We start from the raw sequence: 13957 nt of genomic DNA on the forward strand, positions 1-13957 counted from the left end.
ACTGTGCGACATTGGTGGGGGGGGGGGGGGGCAGGGACTCAAACAAGGGAAGGGAGCCACATGAATGGCAAGCCTGAAGGGTGCCTCATATAATGAGTTTTGTGAACACTACCAAATATGATGCTAATTAATGTATGTATAGCCGCTGAGAGTGTCGGAAGTTTTTGCATTAATCTTGTTTTGTATATATTTATTATGCTGAATAAATTTCAAACGTCACTGTTAATTGGTTTTCGAAAACCCAACAGAAATCTCGTTCTAACCAATTACGCCCACGAACATTGAGTGTGCTGCAGTGACTGATACAAGGACCTGTGACACAGGGTTTACAACAGAACTCATTTATTAGTCACAGTCCCAGAATATTAAACTCTTGGAATTACTGCATTTCGTTGTAAATGTATTCGTATTTGTGCAATGACAATAAAGTTGTTTAACATCCGCAGAACAAACCCCAACTGTGCCCAATGACCAGTGTTTAGACCTGGGTGTGATGAACATCAGCTGCAACATCAAACTAAAACTTATTTAAACTTTCCCCCCAGTGTGAACACGCTGGTGTACCAATAGCTCAGATAATCGAGCTATAAACAGGTGAATGTCCTTTCCTCAGAGTCTATTCGCTGGTTCGAATTACCAGTGAAATGCTACCCACAGTCAGAAGAGGTAAATGGTTTCTCCACAGCGTGAATTTGTTGATGGGCCATCAGGTGAGAAAATTGTGAGAATCCCTTCCCACACTCAGAGCAGATGAACTGCCTTTCCCCGGTGTGAATTCGCTGGTGTGTCAGTAACGCGGAGGAGTGAATGAATCCCTTCCCACATTCAGGGCAGCTGAACGGCCTCTCCCTAGTGTGAACCCGCTGATGTGTTATCATGATGGACAACCGGGTAAATCCTTTCCCACACACAGAGCAGGTGTACGGCCTCTCCCCGGTGTGAACACGTTGATGCGTTATCATGCTGGAGAACTTTGTAAATCTCTGCCCACACTCGGAGCAGGTGAACGGCCTCTCCCCGGTGTGAACTCGCTGGTGTGTCAGTAGCTCTGAAGATTGAATGAAACCCTTCCCACACTCAGAACAGGTGAACGGCCTCTCCCCAGTGTGAATCTGCTGGTGCCTCTTTAGGTGACAGGCTTGAGAGAATCCCTTTCCACAAGCAGGACAGGCAAACGGCTTCTCCAGTGTGTGAACCCGTTGGTGTGTTACCAGGTGGCAAGATTGAGTGAATCCTTGCCCACACACAGAGCAGGTGAACGGCCTCTCCCCAGTGTGAACACGCTGATGTGTTATCAAGTTGGACAAATGAGTGAATCCTTGCTCACACTCAGAACAGATGAACGGCCTCTCCCCGGTGTGAATATGCTGGTGCCTCTTCAGGTTGCATGCTTGAGTGAATCCCTTTCCACAATCAGGACAGACAAATGGTTTCTCCACAGCGAGAACTTGCTGGTGGGTCACCATGTGGGAAGATTGCATGAACCCCTGCCCACACTCAGAGCTGATGAATAATTTCTCCATGCTGTGAACTCCCTGACGTCTCATCTGCTCAGCTGACACAGTGAATCCCTCCCACGCGTTCAGGTGCTGGTGAACTGAACACTCTTGGTATGATGGGTTGAGTTTGAGATTACCATACACAAATCCTCTGCGTGTTTTATCCTGTAGAAAGAGTTTACAATAAACATTAACAGATAAAGATCAATGCTTCAGACACAGTCATTTTAGTGTCTATGACAAGTTGTGATATCACACAGTGACAGGTTGGCTGAAAATAAGCTGGGTGAACAAGTCGCCATCTTCTATATGGGCTCAACAGCAAATTTTCTGATTTACTTTCTGTCTGTACCAGAGTGATCCGTTTCGGACAGTCATTTGGCCATGTTTTCACTCCATCACTGGAGGTAGCCTCACTTACTGGGCAAGTCCCATGTCCTTACTTTGAGCAACATGCTATTCCTGTGATTGGTACAGTATACATATTGATCACTGATGACCTCCAGGTGATCAATGGCGTTGAATTCAACAATGTTAATGCTCTTGCATGCCACAGGTCGGTATTCATACTCTCTAAAAAAATACTAAAGTGCTGGAGGAACTCAGCAAGTCAGGAAGCATTTGTGGATAAGAAGGTTTGTTGACCATTCTTCTGACCAGCGGCGTTACTCCAGCACTATGTGCAGGGGTTTTTTTTGTTAACAAGCATCTGCCGTTCCTTGTATCTGCTGATGAGACTGCCCGGTGGCCAAGGAATCCATGTTTGCGCTTCGAAACACACTGTGTTTGTGGCAATGAAGCGCTGCAGTGGTACCCATGGCCGCCTCTTTACCCACAATCCCCCGCGATCCAGAAACCGGCCTATCGATCACCCTGCAATCGATATGATCCGGTCGCCGCCAGCACCATCACGGGCGGGCGGGAAACTCCCCGGGGCCCGGGTGTGGAGGGAGAGGGGGGAGGACCCCAGGTGACGGGCCACCGTGTCCCCGAGGGCCGCACCGATTCTCCCCGCAGCCGGGGGCCGCTCCTCAGGCCGGGGCCTCGGTGTTGACTGATCCCGCGCCCGGATCCCCGCTCCTACCCGCCGCCGATCCTCCGGAGTCTTTTGTCCACTGACCGCATGCGCGACTTGGCCGCAACACTTCCGGGCTCTCCACGCCTGCGCGCTTGGTATCGTCTGCAACATAGAGCGAGTTCTGCGGCGCGGAGATTTCTGGGTAAAAAGGGCGCCATGGAAATGATCTGAAATCACCGGCTCAACGTTCCCCGATGGACAATAGTCCGTTATCATGTCGAGACGCAACAAACAAGCTCGTACAAGCCACATTCTCGGCTGGGCGGTGACAATGCAGACAGATGACTAATGGGGATGGAATCTAATCTGGAAGATTGTTGGAACCCTATGGAAAATGGTTTTGTTTAGATGAGTTTACTGTCACGTGTATTGTATTGTATTGTATATCTTTATTGTTATTTTCCTGAATACTCACATACCCAGAGGAAACAAAAAAACGTTACTCAAACCAGTGTCCATTCAGTGTGCAGTAAAAAATAAATAGAAATAAAAATACATATATCATGAACAAGTTTAACACTACTCTCAACTAAACATCAACAGGCGTTCCGATCGGCAGCGGCACGACAGTGGAAGCTCTGTCCAGGTTGGTGGTTGGTGCGCGATACTTTGGCAGGGGACAAAGTCCGTTTAACAGTCTTATAGCCTGCGGGAAGAAGCTGAGGAGCATCCTGCTGGTTTTGCAGCTAATGCTCCTGTACCTCTTCCCAGATGGCAGGATGGAGAATATGTGATGCGATGGGTGGTAGGGGTCTTTGATGATGGAGATGGCTCTGTTGATACATCTCTTCCTGTATATGTCCAGCAAGAAAGGGAGTGGAGCACCAATAATCCTGCTGGCGGTCTTCACAATCCTGTCAGGTTGGTGCCGTTCGTACGCCTTGCAGCTCCCGAACCAGGAAGTGATGCCGTTGGTTAATGTGCTCTCGATTGTCCCCCTATAAAAAGTTCGTAGATGTGTAGTGGGGAGACCTGCTTTACGTAGTCTTCGGAGAGGGTGTAGTCGCTGCTGGGCTCTCTTGACCAGTACTGTGGTGTTGGTTGTGGACATCAGGTCATCTGACAGCTGGAGTCCTAGGAACTTCACGCTGCTGACCCTTTCCACATCAGCTCCATCGATGTGCAGAGGTGTATGGTGTTGTTTTCCCGCCCTCCTGAAGTCAACCACCATCTCCTTAGTTTTTCCCACGTTGAGAATGAGGTTGTGGGATTTGCACCATCCTGTGAGCAGCTCCACCTCCATCCTGTACGCCGACTCATCATTGTCACTGATGAGACCCACCACTGTTGTGTCATCAGCGAACTTGTTGATGAAGTTGTTATTGAGTCTAGCAGTACAGTCGTGTGTAAGCAGACTAAACAGCAGGGGCCTTAGGACAATGTATCGAGCTACAATGAAGTTCATAAGTTATTGGAACAGAATTAAGCCATTCGGCCCATCAAGTCTACTCCACCATTCAATCATGGCTGATCTATCTTTCCTTTTCAACCCCATTCTCCTGCCTTCTCCCCATAACGCCTGACATACATACGAATCAACAATCTGTCAATCTCCGCCTTTAAAATATCAATTGATTTGACTGCCACAGATTTGACTGCCACCAATTGATATGACTGCCACATAATTAATTCCACAGATTCACCACCCTCCAGCTACTGAAATAGCTCCTAATCTCCTTTCTAAAGGTATGTCCTTTTACCCTGAAGCTTTCCACCAGTGGAAACATCCTCTTCACATTCACACTATCCATGCTTTTTTTGCCAACACATTGCAAACCAGTTAGCTGAAAGACTACACGATTACAATCGAGCAACCCACAATGTACAGCTACATGATAAGGGGAACAACGTTTAGTTCAAGGTAAAGTCTAGTAGATACGGATTAAAGGTTGCCCGAGGGTCTTCAATGAGGTAGATGGTAGCTCAGGACCGTTCTCTAGTTGATGATATGATGGTTCAGTTGCCTAATAACAACTGGGAAGAAACTGTCCCTGAATATATGGGTGTGCGTTTCCATACTTCAGTACTTCTTGGGGAGAAGAGGGAGTGACCGGCGTGAGACTCGTCTTTGATTATGCTGGTGGTGTTGCTGAGGCAGCGTGAAGTGTAGATTGTGTCAATGGAAGGGACGTTGGTTTATGTGATGGCCTGGGCTGCATGTAAGTGATTATTTCAGTTTGTGTCCATGATCGCTGTCGGAAGGGAGAGTGGACGCTGGCGCGGTTTAGCTGCCGCTGCTTTCTCTTCACGTTGTGTTTTTGATTTTTTTGTCTTTGGATCGAATTCTGTCTTTAATTTGTGTATTGGTGATGTCTTTATTATTTATTTAACTCCGATTATATGTTTTTTACTCTTGTTAAATTCTGTAAGGTGTCCTTGAGACTTTTGAAAGGCGCCCACAAATAAAATTTATTATTATTATTATTATTATCCACAATTCTCTGCAATTTCTTGTGGTTTTGGATAGAGCTGTTCCCAAACCATGCTGTGATGCATCTTGATAAAATACTTTTTACGGTGCATCTATAGAAGTTGGTGAGAATTATTAGGGAAACCCTTAACTTCCTAAGACTTCTAAAGAAGTAGTGGTATTGGTGTGCTTCCTTTGTCATTGCTTTGGTATGGGTTGTCCAGGACAAGTTGCTGGTGATATTTACTCCTCGGAACTTGAAGCTTACAATCATCTCTACTTTGGCACAGTCAATGTATACTGGGGATAGACAAAAATGCTGGAGAAACTCAGCGGGTGCAGCAGCATCTATGGAACGAAGGAAATAGGCAACGTTTCGGTCTGAAGAAGGGTTTCGGCCTGAAGCGTTGCCTATTTCCTTCGCTAAATAGATGCTGCTGCACCCGCTGAGTTTCGCCAGCATTTTTGTCTACCTTCGATTTTCCAGCATCTGCAGTTCTTTCCTAAACACAATGCATACTGGTGTACGTGTACCGCTTCCCTTCCTGAAGTTATTCACTATGTCTTGCTGACATTGAGATAAAGGTTGTTTTCTTGACACCAGGTTCAGAAGTTTAGTTTAGTTTAGTTTAGAGATACAGGCTCTTCGGCCCACCGAGTCCGCGATGCCCAGCGATCCCCGCACATTAACACTATCCCGCACACACTAGAGACGATTTTACACTGCATACACTGACAATTACACTTCAATCGCCTTTCTGTACTCCGTCTCACAACGGCCCACGATGGTGGTATCATTCACAAATTGGTAAATTGAATTGTATTTGTAATTAGCTGCACAGTCGTGGGTGTGCGAGAAAGAAAGATTGGGGCTGAGAACGGATCCTTGAGGAGGACCAGTGTTGAGGATTATCGTAGGGAATGACTCTTCCTCCATCTTCAATGCGGTGGGAAGATGGGAATAGCGGAGAGGAGCGAGCTTGTGGGTGAAAAGCAGATGGAACCAGGGGAGGGGAAGCTGAATAAAACCGGGTTACAAGGGTTTGCAATGTGTTTGCAAAAAAAGTGTGTGGGAAATAACCAGGATAGGAAGGAGTGTGCAAGGGATAGAGGGGGTGAAAGAGAGAGTGGGTACCTTACCATCTGTTAAGCACATCACCCCCCCCCCCTCCCCCCACCCCTCCACCGCCCGCCCCTTTCACCCGTTCTCCAGAGATGCTGAGCTGTCCCGGCACTTTGTTTCCACTATATATTAATTACCAGTCGTTGGCCTGCACCACTGGCCCCACTAAAATCAGTCTGATGAAGGGTCTTCACTGACGCACAAGAATCTCCCGGGGCCCGGAGGGAGAGCGGGAAGAACGAACACCGTCCCCAGTTGGCGGGCCACCGTGTCCCCGAGGGCCACACGGATTCTCCCCGCAGCTGAGGGCCGTTCCACAGGCCGGGCCACGGTGCTGTCTGATTCCGCGCCCGGCTCCCTGCTCCCATCTGCCGCCGATCCTCCGCAGCCTTGTGAAGGAACAAGGAACTGCAGATAGACACAAAAAGCTGGAGTAACTCAGCGGGACAGGCAGCATCTCTGGAGAGAAGGAATGGGTGACGTTTAGGGTCGAGACCCTTCTTCAGACTGAAGATGCTGCTTCACCAAAGAAATCCACGAAGTATTGGACTAACTCAGCAACTCTGGAGAACGTGGAAGTTGAAGACGGAAACCTTCTTCAGACTGACTGTAGAGGTGGCGGAGTAGCAAGAAGAGGACAGATGAACACAGGCGACAGGGGAGGGGGTGTATTAGCAGATGGACGGAGGCTTGAGATTTAGTTTTGTTTTGTTTAGAGATACAGCGCGGAAACAGGCCCTTCGGCCCACCGGGTCACCGCACATTAACACTATCCTGCATCCACTAGGGACATTTTTTACATTTACCAAGCCAATTAACCTACAAACCTGTACGTCTTTGGAGCGTGGGAGGAAACTGAAGATCTCGGAGAAACCCCATGCAGGTCACGGGGAGAACGTAGAAACTCCGTCAAGACAGCACCCGCATTCAGGATCGAACCCGGGTCTCTGGCACTGTAAGCACTGTAAGGCAGCAACTCTACCGCTGCACTACCGTGATCGCCTATAAGCTCCATAAGACATTGATGAACCAACATTTGTACCATTGTGGTCGCATTACCATCAGAAGGATGCGGTTCTGCCAGAGCAAGAGTGAAGTATTCAAAAGAGAAAGTTTCAGAAGGGAGTCCCTGTGACTGGAGGGCTTGTATATGAGAAGATTGGATAGGCTGTGATCCTTTTCCAATGAGTGAAGGAAGTTTGGGGGGTTTCCTTGGAGAGGTTCATAAAATGAGGGCAAAGAAGAAGTGGATGGTCATAGTCTTTTCCCAGAGTAGGGGATCCTAAAACAAGAGGGCACTGGTTTAAGGTTAAGTAGGAAAGATCTAAAGGGGATCTGAGGGGCAACTATTTCCTCACAGAGGCCGGTGGTTGGTATGGAAGTCGAGGGTACAATTTACTTTTAGTTTATTATTGTCATATGTACTGAGGTATAGTGACATTTTTTTAATTGCATGCTATCCAGTCAGCGAAACGACTATACACGATTACAATCAAGCTGTCCGCAATTACAACATTTTAAATGATATGGGCCGAATGCAGGCAAATGAGACCAGCTCAGGCAGATAACCTTGGTTGTTATGGACGAGTTGGGATGCAGGGCCTGTTTCCATGCTTAATGCTACTTCCGAATAATCCCAGTTATTTTATCTGAAATTCTCATCCATCTGCTGTGTGAGATTTGAGGTCCAGTCTCTGGATCCTCGCTCACCTTTACTTTGGAAATACAGCGTGGAAACAGGTCCCTTGGCTCACCAAGTCCGCAGCGACCAGTGATCACCCTGTACACCAACATTATCCCACACACTAGGAAAGATTTACAATTTTACCAAAGCCAATTAACCTACAAAACTGTTCAAGAAGGAACTGCAGATGCTGGAAGAACCTACAAAACTGTACGTCTTTGGAGTGCAGGAGGAAGCTGAGGGAACCCGTGGAAAACCCACGCGGTCACATGGAAAATAAGTTTAGAAGGACGAGGGGATTGAGGAGGGGGGGGGGGGGGGGGTCTTATAGAACATATAAAATATGTTCTATAAGATATAGCTAGATGCAGGAAAAATGTTCCCAATGTTGGGCGAGTCCAGAACCAGGGGCCACAATCTTACAATAAAGGGGAGGTCATTTAAGACTGAGGTGAGAAAAAACTTTTTCACCCAGAGAGTTGTGAATTTATGGAATTCCCTGCCACGGAGGGCAGTGGAGGCCAAGTCACTGGATGGATTTAAGGGAGAGTTTGTCTCCCTGGGTGTTGGGAAGGAATTAGGTTAAAGGGCAGGTGTTGCATCTCCCTTCAATTTCTAGTTTACCTCGTTCTCCTAAACTGCTGATTTGCTTTAAACCTTAGTCAGTTCTGCAGGGGGGGCGAAGCTTAATTATCCCGGAGGTTGCGGGAATGTCGACGACCCCTTGACCAAAGATTATAATCTATATAATAAGATCCTCTATAATCTTTGCCCTTGACCGCAGCTCAATGAGAGGCGAAGGCGGGTTCACTGAGGTGCGCAGGTGCGGTATCGGCAGCCGGCCTCTGTCCGAGGGTGCATGCCCGGCAGCAGTCCCCGGTAGCCACTGCGGCTGCGCGGTCTTTCCAACACCCCCCACCCCCAGCAGGTGCCGGCAGCGCAGCTGGTGGTCGGGGCAGTGCGCAGGCGCGGCGGAGCTGCAGGGCGCGGGAAGCGCACGAGGCGGCGGTTGGGTTCGCGCGGGAAGCGCGAGCGGCGGCGGTTGGGTTCGCGCGGCCTGAGGGTGAGGAGCGGGGGGGGGGAGGGGAGCGGGTGGGGGAGGGAGGAGCGGGTGGGGGAGGGAGGAGCGGGTGGGGGAGGGGGGGAGCGGGGTGTGAGAGGGCGTGGTCGTTGTCGTGAGGGGGGGGAAGGTGGTTTGAGTGGAGGGTGATGAAGGAGGGCGGTGGAGGAACGGCAGAGAGGGAAGGGTGGTTGGAGGGAACGATGCTGTGTGTGGGAAGATGTTGGGGGTGTTGTGAGGGGAAGGGTGGATGGCAACGTGAGGGGAGGGGTGGAGGGCTGAGGAAGTGGCTGGGAAATTGGGAGGATGTGGTTGTGAAGGAATTAGGTTCCTTCCTCTGGCTTCACAATTGGCACCACCTGTTTTAATGTAGTATCTGTTCTTATCAGTTTAATATCTAACACGGCATTTCGTTTGGACCTCAAGGGGTCCAAATGACAATAAATTGAATTGAATTGAAGGGAGGGGTGGATAATAGTGTGAAGGGAGGGTGGTGTGAGGAGAGGAGAGTGGGGGGATTTGGGAGGTGTGAGGATGTTGTGAGCAAAAATACTAGAGGAATACTCTGCTCTATGATCTTTGGTTGTGAGGGGAGGGGAGAGCGGACATGGTTGTGAGGATTGGGATAATGGGAGGAGACTGTTGGAGGGACTGTTGAATGCAGCGAAAAACAGGCGTGGGCCCAACAGGATAAACAGTGCGAATTGTGAAGAAAATGGACAGAAAAGTTTCTAACTGCGTACCCCATCTATAGAACAGTTGCAAATGTCCCAGCTGCAGCAAGGCAGGTAAGGATGAAACGTTCCGACCCGAAACGTCGCTTTATTCATTTTTCTCCAGTGATGATGCCGCACTCGCTGAGGTATTCCAGCGTTTTTGTGTCTCTCTTCAGTATGAACATTGAGTTCTCCGATGTAAGGTGACAACCCATTTCTCCCGCATCCCTCTCTGACCTATGGCCAACGTTCCTTCCTCTGGCTTCACAATTGGCACCACCTGTTTTAATCTCTGGCCTTTATTCGAACCAACATCCCCCTCCCCCCGGTGCTCACCTTCCAAGCTTTGTCCTTCTCCTCCTCTCTACCAGCCCCCGCCCCACCTACAATCAGTGGGCAGAATTGACCCAACTAGAAACCACGCTGCCTGAGAATACGCCTGACCAGCTGAGTTACACCAGCACTTTGTGTCTTTCTTTGGGATAACACTTTACGGTGAAGTATAAAGTGCCCTTTACAGAGTACTAAGAAGTTTGTGATAAAAATAGGCCAAAGTCAGAATGGTTTTGTGAAGGGGAGATCTTTGCCTGACGAATCTGCTGGAATTCTATGAGGAGGTAAATAGCAGGACAGACAAAGGAGAGTCAGTGGATGTTGTTTACCTAGATTTTCAGAAAGCCTTTGATAAGGTGCCACACGTGAGGCTGCTAAGGAAGATGAAGCCATGGTATCAAAGGGCAGATACTAGCATGGTTGGATGGATGGCAGAAGGCAAAGAGTGGCAATAAAGGGGGCTTTTTCTGGTTGGCTGCCAGTGACTAGAAAAGTTCCGCAGGGGTCGGTGCTGGGGCCGCTTCTCATCACGTTGTATATTGATGATTTGGATGAGGGGATTGAAGACTTTGTGGCCAAGCTAGGTGGAGGGGCAGCTAGTGTAGAGGAAGCAGGAACTCCGCAGGACTTGGACAGGCTGGAAGAGTGGGCAGAGAAAAAGTGGCAGATAGAATATAGCGCACAAAGTGTGGAGTCATGCATTTTGGTAGTAGGAATAAAGGCGTAGACTATTTTCTAAATGAGTAATCGGTCATAAAGAAGGCAAATATATGCCAGCATTTGTTTCAAGAGGGCTGGAATACGAAAACAGGGATGTATAAGGGAGGCTCTTGAATTCGCTGGTCAGGCTGCATTTGGTGAGGAATTTTGGGCAACCTCAGAAGTCTGAAGAAGGGTCTCGACCCGAAACGTTGCCTATTTCCTTCGCTCCATAGATGCTGCTTCACCCGCTGAGTTTCTCCAGCATTTTTGTCTACCTTTGATTTTCCAGCATCTGCAGTTCCTTCTTAAACAACAGAATGAAAGGACATTCCTTTAGGATGGAGATGAGGAGGAATTTCTTTAGTCAGAGGATGATGAATCTGAAATTCTTTGCTACAAAAGGCTGTGGTGGCCAAGGCATTTGATATTTTTTACAGTAGAGATGGATTCTTGATTGGTATGGGTGTCAGTGGTTATGGTGAGGAGGTTAGGAGGGTGAGATAGATCAGTCATGATCGAATGGTGAAGTAGACTTGATGGGCCGAATGGCCTAATTCTGCTCCCATCACATGACCTTATGACCCTCTCTGACCTATGGCCCACCTGATTCACGCCAGTTTCTCACATGCCCTCCACCCACATTCCTTCCTCTGGCTTCACAATTGGCACCTTCTGTTTAAATCTCTTGACCTTTGTTCGAACCATCTGCCGCTCCCGTGTTCACTGATTACCTTCCAAGCTTTGCTCTGCCCCTCCTCTCTCCCAGCTCTCTCCTCCCCCCCGCAATCGGTGTGCAGAATGGACCCGACCCGAAACGTCACCCATCCATGCTCTCCTGAGATACGCCTGTCCAGCTGAGTTACTCCAGCACTTTGTGTCCTTCTTTGGGATAATATAGCAGTGTGAGTGGGCGATTGATGTTCGGTGGGGAAAGGGACTGTTTCCATGCAGTGTCTTTCAATCGTTGAGACGAATTGCAGGCACGTGTATAATGGGAAGCTGTGTAAACCGTGGCAAAGGAAATACAAAAATATTGCACCAGATTGATGGGAGGATATATACTGGAAGGGGCCGAATGGCCTCCCTGTGTACATTTCACGCACAGACACATTTTCGACAGAATACATTTATTAGTCACAAAGCTAGAATATTAAACTCCAGCCTTGTTATTAACAGCCCAGTAATAGAATTAGAAACAACAGCAGAACAAACTCAGCAATGAACACCAGCAGCAACTGCAGAGTACAACTGCAGTCACGGTGGTGCAGCGGTTGCGTTGCTGCCTTACAGTGAATGCAGCGCCGGAGACCCGGGTTCGATCCCGATTACGGGTGCTCTCTGTACGGAGTTTGTACGTTCTCCCCGTGACCGGCATGGGTTTTTCCCCACATTCCAGACATATAGGTTTGTAGTGTAATCGGCTTGGTAAATGTAAAAATTATCCCTTGTGGGTGTAGGATAGTGTTAATGTGCGAGGATCACTGGTTGGCGAAGACCCGGTGGGCCGAAGGGCCTATTTCCGTGCTGTATCTCTAAACTAGACCAACAGTTACTTGTGGGCTTGCAACTGGATTCAACGACTGTGATGGTTAAACACAAAACCAAAAACTTATTAAAATTTTCCCCTCAGTGTGAATGTGAACTGGGAGAGGCAAATGGTTTCTCCACGGTATGAAGTCGCTGATGGGTCATCAGGTGGGAAAATCGTGTGAATCCTTTCCCACACCCAGTGCAGATGAACGGCCTCTCCCCAGTGTGAACTCTCTGGTGTCTGAGTAATGTAGACGAATGAATGAATCCCTTCCCACACTCGGAACAGGTGAACGACCTTTCCCCGGTGTGAATTTGCTGGTGTTTTATCAAGATGGTCGACCGAGTGAATCCCTTCCCACACTCAGAGCAGGTAAATGGCCTCTCCCCAGTGTGAACTAGCTGGTGGGTTTTCATGCTGGAGAACTTGGTAAATCCCTTCCCACAGGTAGAGCAGGTGAATGGCCTCTCCCCAGTATGAACTCGCTGGTGTGTCAGTAGGTCAGATGATCCAATGAATCCCTTCCCACACACAGAGCAGGTGAACGGCCTCTCCCCAGTGTGAACCCGCTGGTGTATCAGTAGCTCCGAAGATTGAATGAATCCCTTCCCACATTCAGAACAGGTGAACGGCCTCTCCCCAGTGTGAATTTGGTGGTGCCTCTTCAAATGGCATGCTTGAGTGAATCCCTTCCCACACTCGGGACAGGTAAATGGTTTCTCCTTAGTGTGAACTCGTTGGTGGGTCACCAGTTGGGAGGTATCAGTGAACCCCTGCCCACACACAGAGCAGGTGAACGGCCTCTCCCCAGTGTGAACTCGCTGGTGCCTCAGTAGCTCAGATGATCCAATGAATCCCTTCCCACACCCAGAACAGATGAACGGCCTTCCCCCGGTGTGAATTCGCTGATGTCTTTTCATGTGGATTAACTGAGCAAATTGCTTCCCACACTCAGAACAGGTGAACGGCCTCTCCCCGGTGTGAGTTTGTCGGTGTCGATTCAGGTTGTACGTTTGAGTGAATCCCTTCCCACAATCGGGACAGATAAATGGTTTCTCCACAGGATGAACCTGCTGGTGGGGCACCAGGTGGGAAGGTTCAGTGAATCCCTGCCCATACACAGAGCTGGGGAATAATTTCTCCATGCTGTGAATGCCTCTCACACATTCAGGTGCTGGTGAACTGAATGAGTTTCAGATTCCCGGACACAAATCCTCTGCTTGTGCTACCCTGTAAAAAGAGATTACAACAAACATTAATAGGTAATGGTCAGTGTTTCACACAAAGTAATTTTAGTCTCTAATGGTGAGCACTGACATCACACAGAGACAGCGAGGCTGAAACTAAGCAGGGGGAACAAACCCTCATCTTTTCTCTTGAGTTCCACATCAGAATTTGCTGAGTTTCTTTCCGTCTGCAATGGAATGGGTCATTTCTGCCAACCACCTGCCTAATATTTGGCCCAGATTTTCACACCATCAATGACGGCAGCCTCATCTTTTGGGCAAGCCCCACATCACCACTATGAGCAACGCGACATTTCCGTGGCTGGTGCAAGAGTTAAGTCAAGAGTGAGTCATTTGTCATTGTGACTCATTTGTCATATGTCCCAAAACAGAACAATGAAATCCTTACTTGAAGTAGCACAACAGATAGTGTTTGGTAAACTGTTAGGCTGAAGGCAGATAAATCCCATGGTCTTGATGGTCTGCATCCCAGAGTACTCAAGGAGGTGGCCCAAGAAATCGTGGCTGCATTGGTGATCATTTTCCAATGTTCTCTCGACTCTGGATCAGTTCCTGTGGACTGGAGGGTAGCCAA

General features: G+C 48.6%; 1 protein-coding gene across 1 annotated transcript; it reads right to left on the minus strand.

Moving 5' to 3' along the window:
* Nucleotides 1-325: 325 nt before the first annotated feature.
* On the minus strand, nt 326-13830 carry LOC116981454 (zinc finger protein 615-like). The gene is made up of 7 exons (XM_033034508.1): nt 12233-13830; nt 8567-8771; nt 7170-7187; nt 6248-6499; nt 2482-2715; nt 1943-2083; nt 326-1664 (listed from the first exon to the last, which is right to left on the minus strand). The coding sequence occupies exons 1-7, from the start codon at nt 13279-13281 to the stop codon at nt 648-650; spliced, it is 2916 nt and encodes a 971-aa protein (XP_032890399.1). The 5' UTR covers nt 13282-13830; the 3' UTR covers nt 326-647.
* Between the last annotated feature and the right edge of the window lie 127 nt (nt 13831-13957).

The sequence above is a fragment of the Amblyraja radiata genome, chromosome 15, assembly GCF_010909765.2.
Source record: "Amblyraja radiata isolate CabotCenter1 chromosome 15, sAmbRad1.1.pri, whole genome shotgun sequence".
NCBI lineage: Eukaryota > Metazoa > Chordata > Chondrichthyes > Rajiformes > Rajidae > Amblyraja > Amblyraja radiata.